The 16,761-nt window shown below is 45.0% G+C and overlaps 1 protein-coding gene across 1 annotated transcript in view; it reads right to left on the reverse strand.

Moving 5' to 3' along the window:
• The window catches only part of INTS9 (integrator complex subunit 9), a 61,950-nt gene that overhangs the window by 43,472 nt on the left and 1,717 nt on the right, over window positions 1-16,761 (reverse strand). Inside the window, exons 2-6 of the mRNA XM_063423031.1 lie at window positions 13,284-13,411; window positions 9,077-9,137; window positions 6,878-6,940; window positions 3,172-3,311; window positions 1,489-1,575 (exon numbers count right to left, since the gene is read on the reverse strand). Coding sequence (XP_063279101.1) covers window positions 1,489-1,575; window positions 3,172-3,311; window positions 6,878-6,940; window positions 9,077-9,137; window positions 13,284-13,411 — 479 coding nt within the window. The remainder of the gene's footprint in view (window positions 1-1,488; window positions 1,576-3,171; window positions 3,312-6,877; window positions 6,941-9,076; window positions 9,138-13,283; window positions 13,412-16,761) is intronic.

A 16,761-nucleotide genomic window follows, 5' to 3' on the forward strand; every position in this document is an offset into this window, starting at 1 on the left:
TACCAGCAGAGTTTATTACACACAAATTTATGTTAATAAACAGCTGTTTAGTAGCTCCCACCTTCCTGCTACCCCTTTACAGCAGCTACAGGATGGAATTATGAATTTTGGGAGACATCCCCAGCAATAGGAGAGAGGAACAGATATTTTAAATTCCACTTCAAGGTAAAAAAGGCTTCTCCAGCAGCTGAATCAGAACAAAGATTCCCTCTCTGTGCTGTCCTCTGGAATAATCAGCAGCATGCAAAGTGCCAGGCAGCACTTTTCCTAAAATACGACCGCCAGGAAAGTGACATTATATGAGCTGCAAGATATATGATTCTCCTTTAAACCATGCATACAAAACACGCCTGGTGTGACAGGAATAATGGCTCCAATCCTCTCTCTCCACACACTGGGAGCTTCAGCAGTGGCTCTGAGCAGGCCAGTGGACCCCAAAATTTAAAAAAAACCAAACCCACTATTCTGAAAATCCTGCTGAACTTTAGTGAATTTAGTTTTGCTTTTACATCTGAGTGGACATCTGCTTGTCTTCTTCAGAAGAGTGAGAGTTACAGTGTAAAGACTGCTCCTAAATTCAGCAGGGGAACACAATCTACAGCTAAAACCATGGTAATTTGGATTTTTCATTTTTGCTTTGTGAGATTTGAAAATATCAAGACTACTCTTCTAATGTAAGACATAAGTCACTTTTAGGAAACTTCTATATCGAGCCCATCTTAAGAATTAGGAGTATAAAATGGGAGATCAATTAAAAATGCACAAAGCAGCTTTTAAAAATAACTTTTTAATCAACCAACCCTATCTTTAAAATGTGCTAAAAACAAAACTGTCTCCTCCAAGGAACATGCTGTGCACCTAAAATTGTTTTTATTTCCGAGTAAAGCATCACCTGCAATTAGTAAAGTGTATGGATAATTTTTAGATTCCACAGGCTTTTAAAACTCTGAGGATCTTGTTTCGATGTATAGCCAGAATAATGGACATGGTGCTTCCAAATAATCTTGTTCATTCAGATTTTAATTTGTTTTTAAGATTTGGAAAGCCAAAAAGCCCATCTCTGCTGTTCAGGTGTAAAAGAAGATGGGAAGAAAGGTAACACCAGTGGCCTGCAACATTTCTTAGTATGTCAGCAGACATGAATGTAAACACCATTTAAATTTAAATTATTCCAATGCAGTACCATTAAATTTAAATAGCCTGTTTCTTTCACCAACTTTTATGATGTTAATCCCCAAATCTGCTGCTTTTATTTATCATCATGGAGCTGAACTTTGTGAGGGGAGATCAGGGGAGGCTTTGCTGTTACCAAGTCCTTCTCCAAGAAACAAATCTGTGAGTTTGGAAAACCAACCACGTGTAAAAATAATGAAAAAATAATGGAGCCAAGGAGTCCCATCAGCAAATCTCAAACGGGGGGAGCTGAGCCATCCTCACAGTGCCTCCCAAGCTTTGGGACAATCACCTTTCCTGGGACTTGTTCCTTACCTTTGCACCTCCTTGTTCTTCCACATGGAGGCAGACTGAGCCTTTGGCACGCGTTCAATGGAATTCACCAGCTCTTCCATGAGGAGCCTGAAAACAGAAATCAAACACAAATCAGCACTGCCTCCTCTCACACAGGAGGGAATTTTGGCCCAAATCTTTCCAAAATACCACAGAAACTGTGACACACCGAGGGGTTCTTCCCACAGAAGCCATTTCCAGCACTGCCCCTCTTTCCCCACAGAGTGTTTCCAATTCCATCTGCTTGCAGCAGAGGAGCATGTGGCCCACTGGGTTATGGGCTATTTGGAAAGTGCAAGATAATTTCTTCATTACTGACTGCTTGTGATATGTAATGAGACAAAACATCCAACAAAAACTCCTCAGCTGATGCCTGTTTATCACTTAGAGAAACCAAGCATGCTGTCAGAGTGAACTCTCCTCATCTGCCAATGCGTATTTGAGACAGGAAAAGGTGTCAAGCATTAAGAAATTGTCACTGCAGAATTCCCTGCCCAAATAAACAGCATTTGTGACTGTGTGCAGGCTTTCCCTTGAAGTCTGGAGCAAAAGACAGCATCTGCAATGACTTGGGATGGGGAGAACCACACCAGTGCACTCTCCCACAAGACTGCTTGTTATCTCCAGCTCTGCACCAGCAAAGCCCAGAGTTCTACTACTCCTTCCTATTTACACAATTCCTCTCACCTCCAAGGGCCTTCAGTTTGTTTGTTTTCACACAATGAGGGAATTACTCTGGCTTGGGAAGTTTGCACAGGACCTTCAGTGGACAAAGATTCCTGCCCTGAAGTGCTCACAGAGCAGTGCAGATAGGAGGGCCTAATCTGGTTCCTGATTACTGAAGGTGGCACCTCTGCAGGCCAGAGGAACAGAGCTCAGTCCCAGTCAGGCCTCACCAAACCTGCAGTGGTTGGTGTTGACCCATCCAGTCAACAGGACAATTCTTTAAAACAGACTGGCAAATCTGATGACTATTCTGGTTTTGACTGCACTGTCCTGTCTTTTTCTACTTGTCTCCTATTTCTGCCATTTTTCTTGGTGCTTCTGTCTGGAGTTCAGAGCTCACGTAGTTCAGCTGTCAGTTGGGACGAGGTCAGCTTGAATTCCTTTCCATGGAGTGGAGGGAAGTGTGATTAAATGGAATAATAAAATCCTGGAATGGTTTGGATTGGAAGGGACCCCAAGGATCATTTAGTTCCAACATGTGCCATGGGCAGGGACACCTTCCACTAGACCTGGTTGCTCTGAGTCCCATCCAGTCTGGCCTTGGACATTTCCAGGGATGGGGCAGCCACAGGTTCTGTGGAGAACAACTCCAGTTTTCTGATTGGGAAGGCTCCTTTTGGCTAAGGGGGACAGAGAAGAGCAGGAGAGCTCTTTGATCCATGGTTTTTGAAGGTCTCAAGTTGCCTGTATGGCAATTATTGAGGTGTATCAGCCCACTCAGATTCCACTTCTAAAGCACCTGCTGGAAATGTTGGTGGTTTCAGAGGTTGGGAAACACGGGGTTAACACATTTGCAGCACTGAGGACTTGGCTGGCGTTCAGCTCCTGCCTGAAAGCCTCTTCGGAACATTAGACACCACTCCTCTCCCCACATTGTCCTTTCCACCTTCTCCTCAGCAGTGCTGGGAGGGGAGCAGAGAACGTGCAGGGGTTTTTTACCTGCCAATTTGAACGGTGGGCTCGGTGGCATAAACTGTTCCAGTGAATCCCGTGTGCTCGGTGATGTAGGGCAGTGCCATCATGCAGTGATAGTTGGAGATCAAGATTACATCCACCGTGGAGAGGTCAAGCAGTTCAGTCTGAAAACACAGCAAGGAGATAAGCAACTTGTAACCCTTTCATGCAGTTTAATACATGGCAGAAAAACTTCTTATTCTGGTTTTTTAAACTTTATTGCAGGAATGTAACTGGTTTATAAAAGCATCTCTCGACTGCTGCAAAGATTAACGTTGCCTCTAAATTAACAAGACTTATTTTAAAATCCCCCTAAAATTATTCCGTTCTCCAACCTGGAAAGGAAACCATGTCCTGGGTTTTTGTTTCTTTCAGGTGATGAAAAGGCTGCTGTTATGAGATCCATGATTATTTTATTTTTATCAAAGAATTGATGTGTGCATCTCCTTAGGGAGGAAGAGACACCAAACCCTCTGCAGCAGCAATTTAGGGTGTCTCTTTTTTTACTGTACCCCAAGAAAGAGATGAATGAAGATTGTATTTATTCATATGCTTAAAAATAGTCCTCATATTATCAAGTAAATGTTTGGCATCTTTATCATTCCCATTTTCTACAGCAGGAGATGAAGCCCATTCACAGGATACAACAAAATGGATGGGTGGGCCCAATTGGTTTTGATGTGACAGTTTAGACAAGAGTTCAGAGAATGACAGAAGATTTCACACACTGTTAAAAGAATTTTAATTAGAAATATTTACTGGTAATGCTATAACACAAATGGTGTCAAGTCAGAAATTTACAAGATTACTGACCTCTAACACAGTTATTATAGAGCAGCTAATGGAATTCAACACTCATCAAGCACATATTATCTGATTACAAGGCTTGGTCCAGCAATTTGAATAAAAAAGATAAGAAAGTAGGTCACTCTGCTTTGCAGAGGGCTGACACAGTGCTCTGGTGACAAGCTGCTTAACTGCTCCTAAGAGCTCATGGTTTCAATCCACGATCACAGCTGATGTGGGAGCGATGATCTCCGAGCTGAGGAGGTGAAACAGCATCCTCAGCTCCATGACAGGGCACCTTTGATCTTCCTGGGCTTCCAGGCACCAACACTCTCCCTGCAAGGTATCAAAGGATGCACTGATGCCTGCTCCTGCCAGAGCTTGGATTGTCCATGCCTTGCTTTTCAGCTGTGTCCAGACTGTACAGGATCAAACTCTGGACTGGTTTGGATGGGAAGGCCCTTAAAGACCGACTTGTTCCACCCAGGGACACCTTCCACTATCCCAGAGTGCTCCAAGGCCTGTCCAGCCTGGCCTTGGACACTGCCAGGGATCCAGGGACAGCCACAGCTTCTCTGGGCAACCTGTGCCAGGGCCTCCACACCCTCACAGGGAGGAATTCCTTCCCAATATCCCATCTGTCCCTGCCATCTGACAGTGGGAAGCCATTCCCTGTGTCCTGTCCCTGCACATCCCTTGTTCCAAGTCCCTCTCCAGCTCTCCTGGAGTCCCTTTAGGCTCTGGAAGGGCTCTGAGCTCTCCCTGGAGCCTTCTCCTCTCCAGTTGAGCACCCCCAGCTCTCAGCCTGGCTCCAGCCCTGAGCTGAATCCCAGTCCAGGAGAATCATCAGGAGGATACAGACCAGCACTTTCCAACCTTTTGCAGGCCACATCTCAGCACCCTACAAGCATTTACTGATAGCAGGAAAAGGGTGTCAAAACCAAAACAAAGTGAAAACTTCCCTGGGGCTTGCGGCGATCTCACTAAAGTGAGCTGAAGAGGCTTCAAAATGTTTCCTCCATGTGAAGTGAGAGAGCAGAAGGCTGCCAAGCCAAGAGAGGGCTGCACCCTGCACTCTGACATGTGTGAGAGTGCTCTGCTGCCGAGACAGCCTCTTATCACCTTGTGGCTGCTGGATTAGATCCAGATCTTGGCTTGCTTTGGCACCGGCGCTCTGGAAGCGATACCCAGATTCTCTGGCTCGTTGCTTCTGCAGACAAGTTTCTTCAAAAGAAGCGCCACGGAAGGAGACAAAGTAAAAGCCTCTTTCACATGAGCTCCCTCTTACCCCGTGTTGCTAAAGAGCAGCAACATTTGCACTCTGTTTGCAGCTGGCCATGACTCCTGAACCTCCTGCACACAAGGGAGCTCAAGGTGTGAGCTGGGTATCAGCTGATCTCTTCCCAGCGTTCATGGAGGGGATGTGGCATCTGCTGGGAATTTTGGAAAACATCTGAGAGGCCATTTTTTAAGCCCCTGCAATGGTGGTGTGGTTGCCATCCTCTGGTTGTAGGACGGGCAGCTGGGAAGTAGCTTTGTGCAGGGATAACAGGGGTAAAATTAAGCAGTGACTCCCTGTCATATTTAGAGCTGCACATGTGGGTATTTTCCAGCCCAAAGTAACCAGAAAGTCTGGCTGAAGCACCCTAAACTCCAGCAGATAATCATTCCAAAGAGAATCCAGCACATAAACCCTGTCCTTCCCAAGATCTGGGCCATAATGGCACTTCCTACACACACAGATGCTTCCCACATCCCTCAGTTCCACAGGACAGTAATCAAAAGGTTCATAAGAACCCAGAATTATTGGGCTGGTCTTTTTTGGTGTGATTGGATTATGACAATTCCAGCTGGGTTGGAATGGTTATCATCTGTTGGAACCACCAGCCAAAACCAGTACCAGAGCTGCCCACTTGTCTGGAAAAATCAAGATGACAAAAGTGATGCCAGAGGTGAATTCCACAGGATCCACACATGGGAATAACATTGCCACAACTTCAGCAAGCTGACAGGAACCTTCCAGGAGTGTTTTGTGCCTCCTGTCTGCAAGGTTAGCCAGAAAGGAAGAAAAAAAAATTGCTGCCCAAAAGCAATTGTGCCTGTCTTTAAAACACAGAGAAAACATCCCAGCATGAAATGAAAGAACTGATGTTATCACCCTCTGAACACACTGAGGAAAGGGATACTATTCCCATGCTACTCTCCATCATTCATTCCCACCTCTCTCTGCTCAGTTTTTTATATCTTCAGTTCTCCTACAGCAGTCCCCTGATCCATCAGGTTACTCCAGGTAACCCAAACATCTTCAATAGTCTTGCTTTTTCTAAATCCAGAAATTCCAGTGAAAACCAGCTTGAGCAGCCACTCGCAGCCATGCCAGTGGATAAAGTTCTTCCCTCGAAGAGGCTGTAAAAGTTTTTAACCTGAAAGTGCTGCTGGCAGAGGTGCAGCCAGCAGAATCCAGCCTGGCTCAACCACAGCTGGCTCCTCAGGGAGCTCCAGTGGCACGTCCTGCATCTGAGGTTAGAGACAAGCAGCTCTCCTCACCTTCACGCCCTGCCCTCACCTAGATCAGCACAGGGATCCTGTCAGTCAGCCCAGCTCAGCCAGGCTGTCTTTGAAAAGCCACAAAAAGGATCAGTTCAGTGTTGTTCTTGTGTCAGATATTTGCTCAAGGAGATCTCCCATGTCTCCCAAAACCACGGCTGAAAAGAGTTCTTTCCACCCTTTTTCCAGTGTCATAGAGCCTGCAGGCACCTTAACAACACAGGGTTTTAGCAGTATTATTGACTGAGTATGAATAAATTAGCAGGAACCTGATGATAATAGTAATAATAATTTAACAGGTTTCTCCCATGTGGTTGAACCGAGTCAGATTTTTCAGTGAGGCTTTGAACAAACTCACCTCTGGCAAGCAGAACTCAGGCACAGAGTCTACAAACACGTGGCCAGAGCACTCCTTCAGCTCCTGTAAAAAACCACAACAGAGGAGACACAAAAATACAACACTGTTACTCCAAGGCAGCACATTTTGCATTTTCCAGACTTTTTTTTAATCACAGGTGATTTCCAGCCCATTACTACAGGACATTTATCCCCCTCCCAGACACAATTTGGTGCAGGAAGATCTGAAATTGCTTTCATGCCAGATGAGGCTGCTTGAAGGGATCAGATCCTCCTTGGGAAGGACAGAGAGAGCACTCTGGTAGGTAAAGAAAGAGCCCTGGAAACCATCAGGAAGGCAAGCTTGGTATTTACTTTAAATAACATCCAACCTCTTCTGTCTTATCAAAACCTAAATACAATTTACAGCCCTGTCTCAGAGTATTTGATGAAACAACTTTTGGGGATCTAATCTCCACATGGCACTTTTTGTTAAACTCTACCCCCTATTTTCTTCCTCTTTTTCAAGGCTGTCATCAAAAAACTTTTGTCACATGAAAAGTCACGTTCTTCAGGGTGGAACAAAAATATTTCCAGCTCCACTCCTAGCACAACTCCCAGGCTCCCCACCATCCACCCTGCCTTCTCTCCTGTCCCAAAGCGAGTGGTCTCAGCCAGCTTCAGACCGACAGAATTAAAGATTGAATCCAATTCTTAATAATTACAGTGCACCTGCCAACTAATAACGAATGAGCAATTACATCTAGTGGCAGAAGTCTCCTAACCTCATCTCAAGGGAGTTCAAAATGATTAAAAGTAGATCACAGCACATTTCAATGCCTCTCCAGGACTGAAGTTTTATAACTGAGTGCTGTAACAGGAATGTCCACCCCACATGATAAAACACTCCCCTTTGACTCCTTCCCTTGCCTTTTTCCAGCATGGGTCAAAGAATTTACCATTCCAAGCACTTACAGTGGTCAAGGTGAAGTTGAGAGATGCTGCCTTTGAATTTTTAACATGATCTCCATTGCCACTGTGAGAGTTTGGAGGTTTCTCCTCAGCACACACTGCAGCAGCAGTATCCCAGAAATTTAAATATATTTGTGATAAAACTACAGCGACAGTCTGTCCATCCTCTGGAGCCCAAAGCTCTGACACCAAAGCTGAGGCTCAGGAGACACAAATTCCAGGGAATTCAAACAGAGCAACTCCATTTCTGCCCCTGAGCCTCTGCAGCCCTGCAACTGCCAGTTAGCAAGTGCTCTGAATAGAGCTGTTACTATTTTACCAACAGAAATGCTGCCTGCACAGTTTCTTTTGTCTCCAATGAGAAGAAAAATCGGGTCTTTAATCTGTGATCTTCAGCTCCCTTGTCTGTAAAAATCAGATCAATCCATTTTGTCCACCTCAAAGTCCCCTACAAAAGCAACTATTATCACTGTTTCCTTTAATGTTCCCATAGTCAGAGAACAGTCTATTAAGCATTTTCTCCGCTGGTACCTATTGCTGCCCACATTTGAAATGTATCTGCCTATTTTAATAACATCTGACATATTTTTGTGTTCATTGTTCCCCTAGAGCAGATCTGCCGCAGTGCCAAGTTTTGGTTGAAGCCTCAGATAAATTCTGCCTCCAGAACTGATGGAACGAAAAGAGGGGAAAAAAAAAAAAGAGCAATTCTGTGTCCCTGAGGAAGTTCTGTGTCTCAGAACCAGGAGGCTGGAGATAATATCCTCCCTGCTATGTCCAGCAGCAGAACACATGTTGCTTTCAGAGGCCAAAGCCACGCTTTTCCTCTATGACAGACCTCCCATAGGCAAACCATTGCCTTTCTCACAGCTCTGCCTGAAAAAGGCTACGAAACCAACCTCATTTACAGGCGTGCTCTGAAGCCTCAGTGCCAGAAAAGTGAGGCTGTGGAATAAAAGGCACTCTAAGAAGGCAAAGCACTATTATTTATGGAGCTCCATGAAACACAAAAATATTCACATTGACGGCTTGTGCATTTTAAGCGGATTTTTTTATCATCTAGGCTACCTCTGAAGCCTGAGAGTTGCCATTAGCATTTTATTTCAAAATGTTCTGCCCTGCAAGGACATCCTGGCTGGTAAAGGCACACAGAGAAACCTTTGGGATGAGTCAGCTCCTGCAGCACCAGCTCCCAACCTGTCAGGTGGCTTTTTGCATGGCCAGAAAATTCCAACCATCGCTCCAGTACCTTGTCCAGGAACGTGCTTCCATCCTTCAAAACCCAACCGGGAAGTTTGGACAGCCTGGGGCTGCAGAAAGAAAGAGAAATTATTGTAATATGAACTGAATTCTTATCAGTGGCTAAGCACAGAGCTTCTACTTGGTGTCATACAGGCAGAGAACACCATTCCTGTCTCAGGGAAGTAACAGTCCCCATAAAACAGAGTGACACTTTCACTGTGGTAAAGTGTTCACCACAATGACTTTTACAAATCATGATGATGACACTTACAAGTAAAAAGAAATAAGAGGACGAGGCATGCAGGGAGTTTTTAGTCATTTATGGTGAGGATTTTAAAAAGGCTCAGTGCTGCTGAGCTCCCTGTGGTGAAACTGGATGAATAAACAGAAGTTAGGGCAGCAACAAACCCTGTGCTGGAAACAACACAAAAGCACCATAAAACTGTTCTGTGGGACAGAGGACCACAGACAAATATTCCCATTAGCAGTGGCAGGGAAAGACTGATGCTCTGGACTAAGTCATTTATAGACACAGGTTGGGATTTTATATCCACATAAACCATGGTTTTGTGCCTGGGTGTCACCCTGCAGACCCACACCAAAAGCTGTACAGGGCAAGGAGCCTTTGCTGGGAACTGCAGGTTCTAAGCAACAGCAGAGCCCCCTTTTTCATTGTTTCAAATGCCAATAAAGGAATTTAAAGGCAGACGTAATTCTGGGTTTACAGCAGTAATGGCTGCAGCATTTCTTGCTGCCATAACTGATTTATTCATACTTCACAGTGACATCTGATTTTTGTGTGAGCCTACAACTTAGCTCTGAAACCACTCTCTGCCCAGACTGAGGTTCATTTATACAAATTAAAAAAAAAATCGAGCAAACAAGAGAACTGAACCCACCTGAAACCAAACCCTGCAACTTCAGATTTGGACACAGAACCTGGTTGCAATGCATTTTGCAAGTGCAGTGCAGTAATCCCTACAGACAGGCATGTTTATATCCTAAAAGGGCTTTCAAATTCAACATCTTGAAATAGGAAGTGATTCAAGGGCTCAGAGGAATGCTGACTTTAGGCTCACAGCAGTATAAAAGAACAGATTCTGACACTCCAGTAAGTCACAAGGAAGGAAAAAGGGGAAATCCAAGAGTCAAGGAGTGAAGACAGAAGGTAAGAGGTGAGAGCAGAAGGATCTGTCATGGAGAAGCTGTGCCAGAGAAGGGCAATTCCCTTCTGAGGATAAAGAGCAAGAAGAAGTCTGATGATAGAAAAGATGAAGAGGCTAAACGTGCTCCCCAGTGGATTGTTCAAAAGCACAATTTAGGAGCAGTAATTTGGAGACTGAGGGGACTGAGCAGAATTGGTGCAGTGAGACTAAAAGAGTTATGGAAAAAGCAACACCAAACCACTCTGATATGCAATAACTCTGAAAGATGTAGGAGGGGAGGACAGGAACCTTGGCTGGAGGGCTGCAGCCTCACATCTCAACACCAGCACAAGGTCAGGGCAGTGCCTTGTGCCTTGCAAATCCCTGCATCCATCTGTGGCTTCAGCAGCACGAGGCAGAGCAGAGTAAACTTTACTTGTCTCACTCCCAGTAATTTAACCTAGCAAGAGTTTTGCTTTATTCAGGATGAAAGAGCATTGAACTTGTACTAAACTGGCATCCACTGGGCAGTGAAGAGTCAGGGGAGGCCAAATGAGCAGGAGTGTCTTGTGTGTGGCTGAAAGCAGAACAAGCAACACAGGACAGCAAGGACTCTTTACCTTGAAGCCAAGAGGCATCACAGCTCCTCCTGACATGCTTTTGACATTGAAATAGAGTGATTGATTAATCCAAAATAGCTGGAACTGTCCCATAAATAATGTGAGCAAGTGTGTCATGGCTAGACAGGAAAGGTTAAGAGCTTCCCACATGTTCATCTCACTGTTTTGCATTTGACTTTGGTGCAGGGGAGGGAACTCCAGTTGACAAACCTCCTTTAATGTACAGGAGCATGAAGAGTTGGGCAGCTGCAGGTGCTCTGGACATGCTCCATGGGCTGGGGAGAACAGGGAATTCCATTTCCAGGGTGAGGGAGAATCTAAATACCTTTGCACAGGCATTTCTTTGAAGAGCAAAGAACTCTAAAAAATGCCCAGTCCCTTTAATGCCACAAACACTGCAGCACTCTCCTCTCATAGATTAAAGCACAGGCTCTCAAAATATTTGCTCAACGAGGGTCCCATGCCAGGTATGACACAGGATTGAGCTGTGTTGCAAAGATCCTCTGCAATATCACACAATTGGGCAGCTTTGCAGAATCCAAGGGGTTCATGGATCCTGCTGGAATGTCTGGTTAAAGACAGCAGAGAGAAGCACGGCTCCTCTTGGGTTAAGGTCTCACTCATGTCCATCTCCAGTAAGGAGGAGAGGACACAGTGGTGAGAACCCCAGATGTGACAGACCTGTGTTCCAATGTCCTTCCTGTCACCTTACCTGGCATTGATGACAATGTCAGCTCTCTGTCACCCCGTGTTATGTTGATAACACACATTTGAATTTCAGAGGTGTTTGGACATCACAGTAATGCACTCCTAATCTAATGTAAGTACAACTGTGAGTACTACAGAGATAAGGACTCTGCAGTGGCAGCCACATTCCTCCTCACATTTCTGACTTATTTCCACAACTCTCTGCAGGACACCTGGTTTGCAGAGGAGATCAATTCCTTGCCTAACTCCACGTGCTCAGGCCAATCCTTGCTCTGAGGGGTGTTCAGTCACCTCACGACAAGATTGATTGGATTTAAATCCAAGGGTTTGCTCCGATTCCGCTGGGCCATCAGGGGTCAAATCTGACATCCTCTCTTATTGAGTTTGAGTCATTTTAGTGCCGACATTCTGGAGGTGCTTGGGGAATTCCAGGTTGTGACCTGCAATTTGGCTGTTCATTCCCAGGGTCTGCTATCAGCAGACAAAGCTGCCACATCCCAAGGGAAGCTGATTCCTGCTGCTTAAAGAACCTCTTAAGCCTTTGTTCGATCACCTCATTTTGCTACTTGTTCCTCTCTGAATTTCCTTTTTTTGGGGGGTGGGAGAAAGCAAATGCAAGGCAATTCTGTCTGTACCTGGATTTCCAAAATTTGCTGGATCTGTTCAAAATCTATTACTGCACCAGTTGTTGCAGCCAGCAGTTGCATTAGGGAATGGGACAAAAATTGACTTTACACTGATCCCTCTGAGGGCATCTATTGCCTCTCTACAGCAGATCCTGAACTCCCAAGTTCTTGCAGAACAATGCACACATTGTCTATTCCTTTCCTCTCCTCTCCAAAAAATAACAAATCATAGGAAGTGCTGGACAAGCTGCTTTAACCTCACTAGGTCACTTAGGAAACTCCCTTTTCCAATGGTATTTTTCCCCTCTCAACCAAGCCTTCCCTGAACCCAGAGTGTTCCTCACTTGTTTCCTTGTGGATCAAAGTTACTAAACAGCTTTTAAGAAAACTCCTACTGCTTCCCATCACTGAGAGTGACTCATTCCCACCTTTCCAACTGCTAATTTTTGTCATTTATTCCATTGACACAAAACATGTCACCCTAACTGAATATCCAAATTAGCCTAAAAAACTGGGGAAATACAACTTTGTAGCAGGGCACAGAAAGGAGATATCAGAATTCTGTTCTCGACTCTATTTTTGTTCCTCTGCTGTTCCAACCCCGTGCCCAGCTGCACTGCCCTTTTATTTATTTAACTTTTAAAAGGGAACAATTGTGCCACGAAGGCAACTAATAAGGGCTGCTAAGTGCTGTTTTCCTTTGCATTAGTCCGTGCTGGGAAGAACAGCCTGAGAAGATGGTGGTTAAACAGGACTCGCTGGGCTCCACGCACTCCATCTCAGTTACCCATTTATCTCATCTCGCATGAAGAAGCCAGAAAGATGACAGATATGTGACCTCACTTGTGCTGAGCAGTTGCAGCAATACTTTACTGAAGCTTAGAATAAATTATCTAGAAAAACCAATCAATAAATCCATAAAATGTCTTCCGTCTACTGAGCCAAAGGACGTTATTTTGATAAAGAGAATTTTTAAGTGAACAAAGTCTATTTATGATATCAGATGATGCTGTTCATTTGTACCCATCCCCTGCCTCCTTCCAAGACACCATTTCAGGCACAGCATTCCAACCCAAGAAGGAGCAGACTGAGCGCTGACAGCCCACAGAACTCACCTCTGGACCAGAGGCAGTGGTAGGAAGTTGAGGGTGGACGTCATATCCAGCCCACAGTCCAGCATGATGGTGGTGGATTTGAACTTGAGCACGTTGCATGGCAAGGTTGGATGTCCTGACAGGCAGTACTGCAAGAATGACAAGGAGTTACTCAGGAACTTTCAGAACATGATCCCTTCCCTGTGTGATGGGCACCGGTGAAGTCACACCTCGAATCCAGCTCTGGGCCCTTCACTGCAAGGACACAGAGGGGCTGGAGCGTGTCCAGGGATGGGAACAGAGCTGGGGAAGGGGCTGGAGCACCAGGAGAGGCTGAGGGAGCTGGAAAGGGGCTCAGCCTGGAGAAAAGGAGGCTCAGGGGGGACCTTGTGGCTCTGCACAGCTCCTGACAGGAGGGGACAGCAGGGGAGGTCGGGCTCTGCTCCCAGGGAACAGGGACAGGAGGAGAGGGAACGGCCTCAAGCTGTGCCAGGGAGGGTCAGGTTGGATATCAGGAGGGATTTCTGCATGGAAAGGGTGGTCAGGCATTGGAACTGCCCCGGGCAGTGCTGGAGTCCCCATCCCTGAAGGTGATTTTAAAACATGGGGAATGTTGTGGGTTAATGGTTGGAGTTGGTCACCCTCGATCTCCATCCTTAAATGATTCTGTGGTTCCATGATCACACCTTTGGGAATTGCCCATTCCACTGCAAAAAAAAACCCATCAAACTAAAACTTTGGGTTATCAGTATGAAAACTCTCAAAAGAGTGAGCTCTTTCTTCTTGAAATTACTTTCCTTGGCTTCACAGCAAACAGTAGCTCGTAAATCTGGCTCATGATCCCAATTTCTTCATGGAAATGGTGGTCAGGCATTGGGAGGGATTGCCCAGGGGGATTTGGAGCCCCCATCCCTGGAGGTGTCCAAAGAATGACTGGCTGTGGCACTCAGTGACAAGGCGGGGTCGGTCACAGGTTGGACTCGATTGTGGAGGTCTTTTCCAACCTCAGTGATTCTGTGAACAGAGGTCAGAAACTGCCTCTCCCCCCTTGTTTTTAAACACAGTTCTTAACACACCAAAATAAAACATTATTTCCAACAAATCTGTGTTCCACAGCTGCGTGTGTTCATTGAGATTTCCCCACGTCAGGGAACTAAGGGTCAGATTTTCCTCAGACAGTTTTTCTGATGCCAAGGGTTGAGTGAGTGGCAAAGGTTTTCTCTGGGATTTAGGACACATGCAGAATCTCCTTTTTTTCTTGCAATCACTTATTTCCCCCCAAACCCCAGGAAATCAGCTTCTTCCAAACTCAGCCCTCCTGGCAAAACTCGGCTAGAAAATTTGAAAATGAGGTGGACAGGGAGGCAGAGAAGCCCCGCAGGAACACAAATTTTTATTTTGGTAAGGAACCCGCCCCAACAACCCCTGCACAGGTGCAGCAGCTCGGGGCCAAGTCCTCACCTGCTTTTTGTCTTGCTAAACACAAACGGGAAGCAGGAGGGACACGGGCAACCCCACCTGAATGGAAAGGTTTGTGTATCCAAATCCCCAAGGCTTTGCAAGCTTAATGAGGCGCTGAGCAGGTGATGCAGGGGGCACTTGAGCATCGTTGAGATGCAGCCACCTCCTGTCTGGAGTGACAAACATTTAACGAGGCGCGGGAGCTCCGAGGGGGAACAGAACACAAAGGTCGCCTTTAAAACGTGGGATTAGAGACAAATGTCTGAGCAGAGCGTGGCCACCTCTGCGGGTGGGTTCCTCTGCTCCCAGGAGCGATCTTCCATCTCCCAAATCTGAGCATCTGGCAGCAAAGCCGGGCTCAGGTGGTCGAAATGGAGATTTTAAACTCGAGTTTTTGTCAATGAAGATGAAAAGTATCACTTTTTTTGGCCACGCACTGTTCTAAAAACAGACTCAGTCTTTTTCTAAGTCATTTATCCCTTAAGCTTGTGTTTTACACTTCCCTCTACCAAATGGAAAAAGGGAGATTAATAATTTCATTTTCTACCTCTGCTCACAAAAATGTTAACACAGGACTGCAGCCGTCTGGATTAATGGCCCTCAAGGAGTCTATTTATATACATTCCTCAAAAACCCGCTTTAAACTATATTTAAATAGTAAAACCGACTAAGCCCCAAATATTAAATTTAAAATATCACGGAGAGTTTTGTTTTAAATTCACAAAGCCTTAATTATTAAGGAGTTACATCACATTTTGCCTTTCTTTTAGTAAAGTTTAAAAAAATATGTAAAGCCAAGCTGGTGAAGGAGTGAGGAATTCAGTTGGTTTATTCACAAATGTAACACACTCATGTGAAATTAAGTTCTCACCAGACCAGAACTTTGACAAATGGAGCTATAAATTAAAGTAAATAGAAAGAAATGAAGGGAAAAATAAATTCTATTTTTGTAGCTTTTAAACTATTGGTAATTTAAAAAGGCAATGAAATATCACCACTTTTATCAGCAAAACATTTTCTTGCCTTTTTCTATAATCATGAGTAATATCACTACCCTGACATCTACGAGCTAACTGGAAAATCTTCCTTTTTTCCTTCTTTAAAAGCAGCTAAAAATCATCTCCGTGGCTGTCACGCTGTGGTAAATGGATTCCTGGGATTCAATGGATTCTTGCTACCAGATTCAAAGAAAAATAAAAAAAGCAATTCCTATTTTCTATACAGGCGTTTGCACAGGTGACATTGCTGGGCCTGCACCTCTGTTAGAATTTTAGATTAGGAATCCAAGAATGGGAATGTTTGCACTGTGTGTGTCTCTATACACATTATAAATGTGATCATTTCCACACAGTTTATACTTGGTACTGTTTAAAACAGATTCAGAGCTTTCAATCGTGTTCCTGCCTGGACTAAAATAAAGTTTTTTGTTTCAAGATTTGCTTGTTTCCAGCTTTACTCCCTTACAGCTAAAGGGTGGTGCAGCCAACACACAAAAGTGTCTCATCCTCATGCCAAATATCATGTAAAAAAAAAGACACAAAACACACAAAATATGCCCAGCTCACGGCTTTCCTGGCAGGATTTGCCATGTGGATGAAAGTTTGGCAGTGGGGCACTACAATTCTGATTCCAGATGCTCAGGGAGAGGCAGGTTCTCCACAGACATCCCCTTCCCACTGAGCATCTCACGGAGGACAGAAAAGAGAAAAGAGAGGGATGGTGGCTCAAACTTGCACCTCCAAAATGTTCAGAGCTGTGCAGGTTAAAGGCAGAGCTTGGAATTCCAAGTCAACAAATCCTGCAGTGCATTCGTCCAGTATTAGCTTAAAATCTGGGAGGGGAATGAGCTTCGGGGTTTGACTCAAAGCACATTTGAGTTTGTGGGAATCTGAATTTTTCACTGGCTTCTGAACCAGACCTGGAGTCAGAATCTCAGAATGGTTTGGGCTAGAGGGGCCTTTGAAGCTCATCCCAACCCCTCTGCCAAGGAAAGGGAACATTCCCCTAGTCCCTCACCTCTACCCCGTTCTTCCAAATT

The sequence above is a fragment of the Prinia subflava genome, chromosome 2 (genome assembly GCF_021018805.1).
Source record: "Prinia subflava isolate CZ2003 ecotype Zambia chromosome 2, Cam_Psub_1.2, whole genome shotgun sequence".
NCBI lineage: Eukaryota > Metazoa > Chordata > Aves > Passeriformes > Cisticolidae > Prinia > Prinia subflava.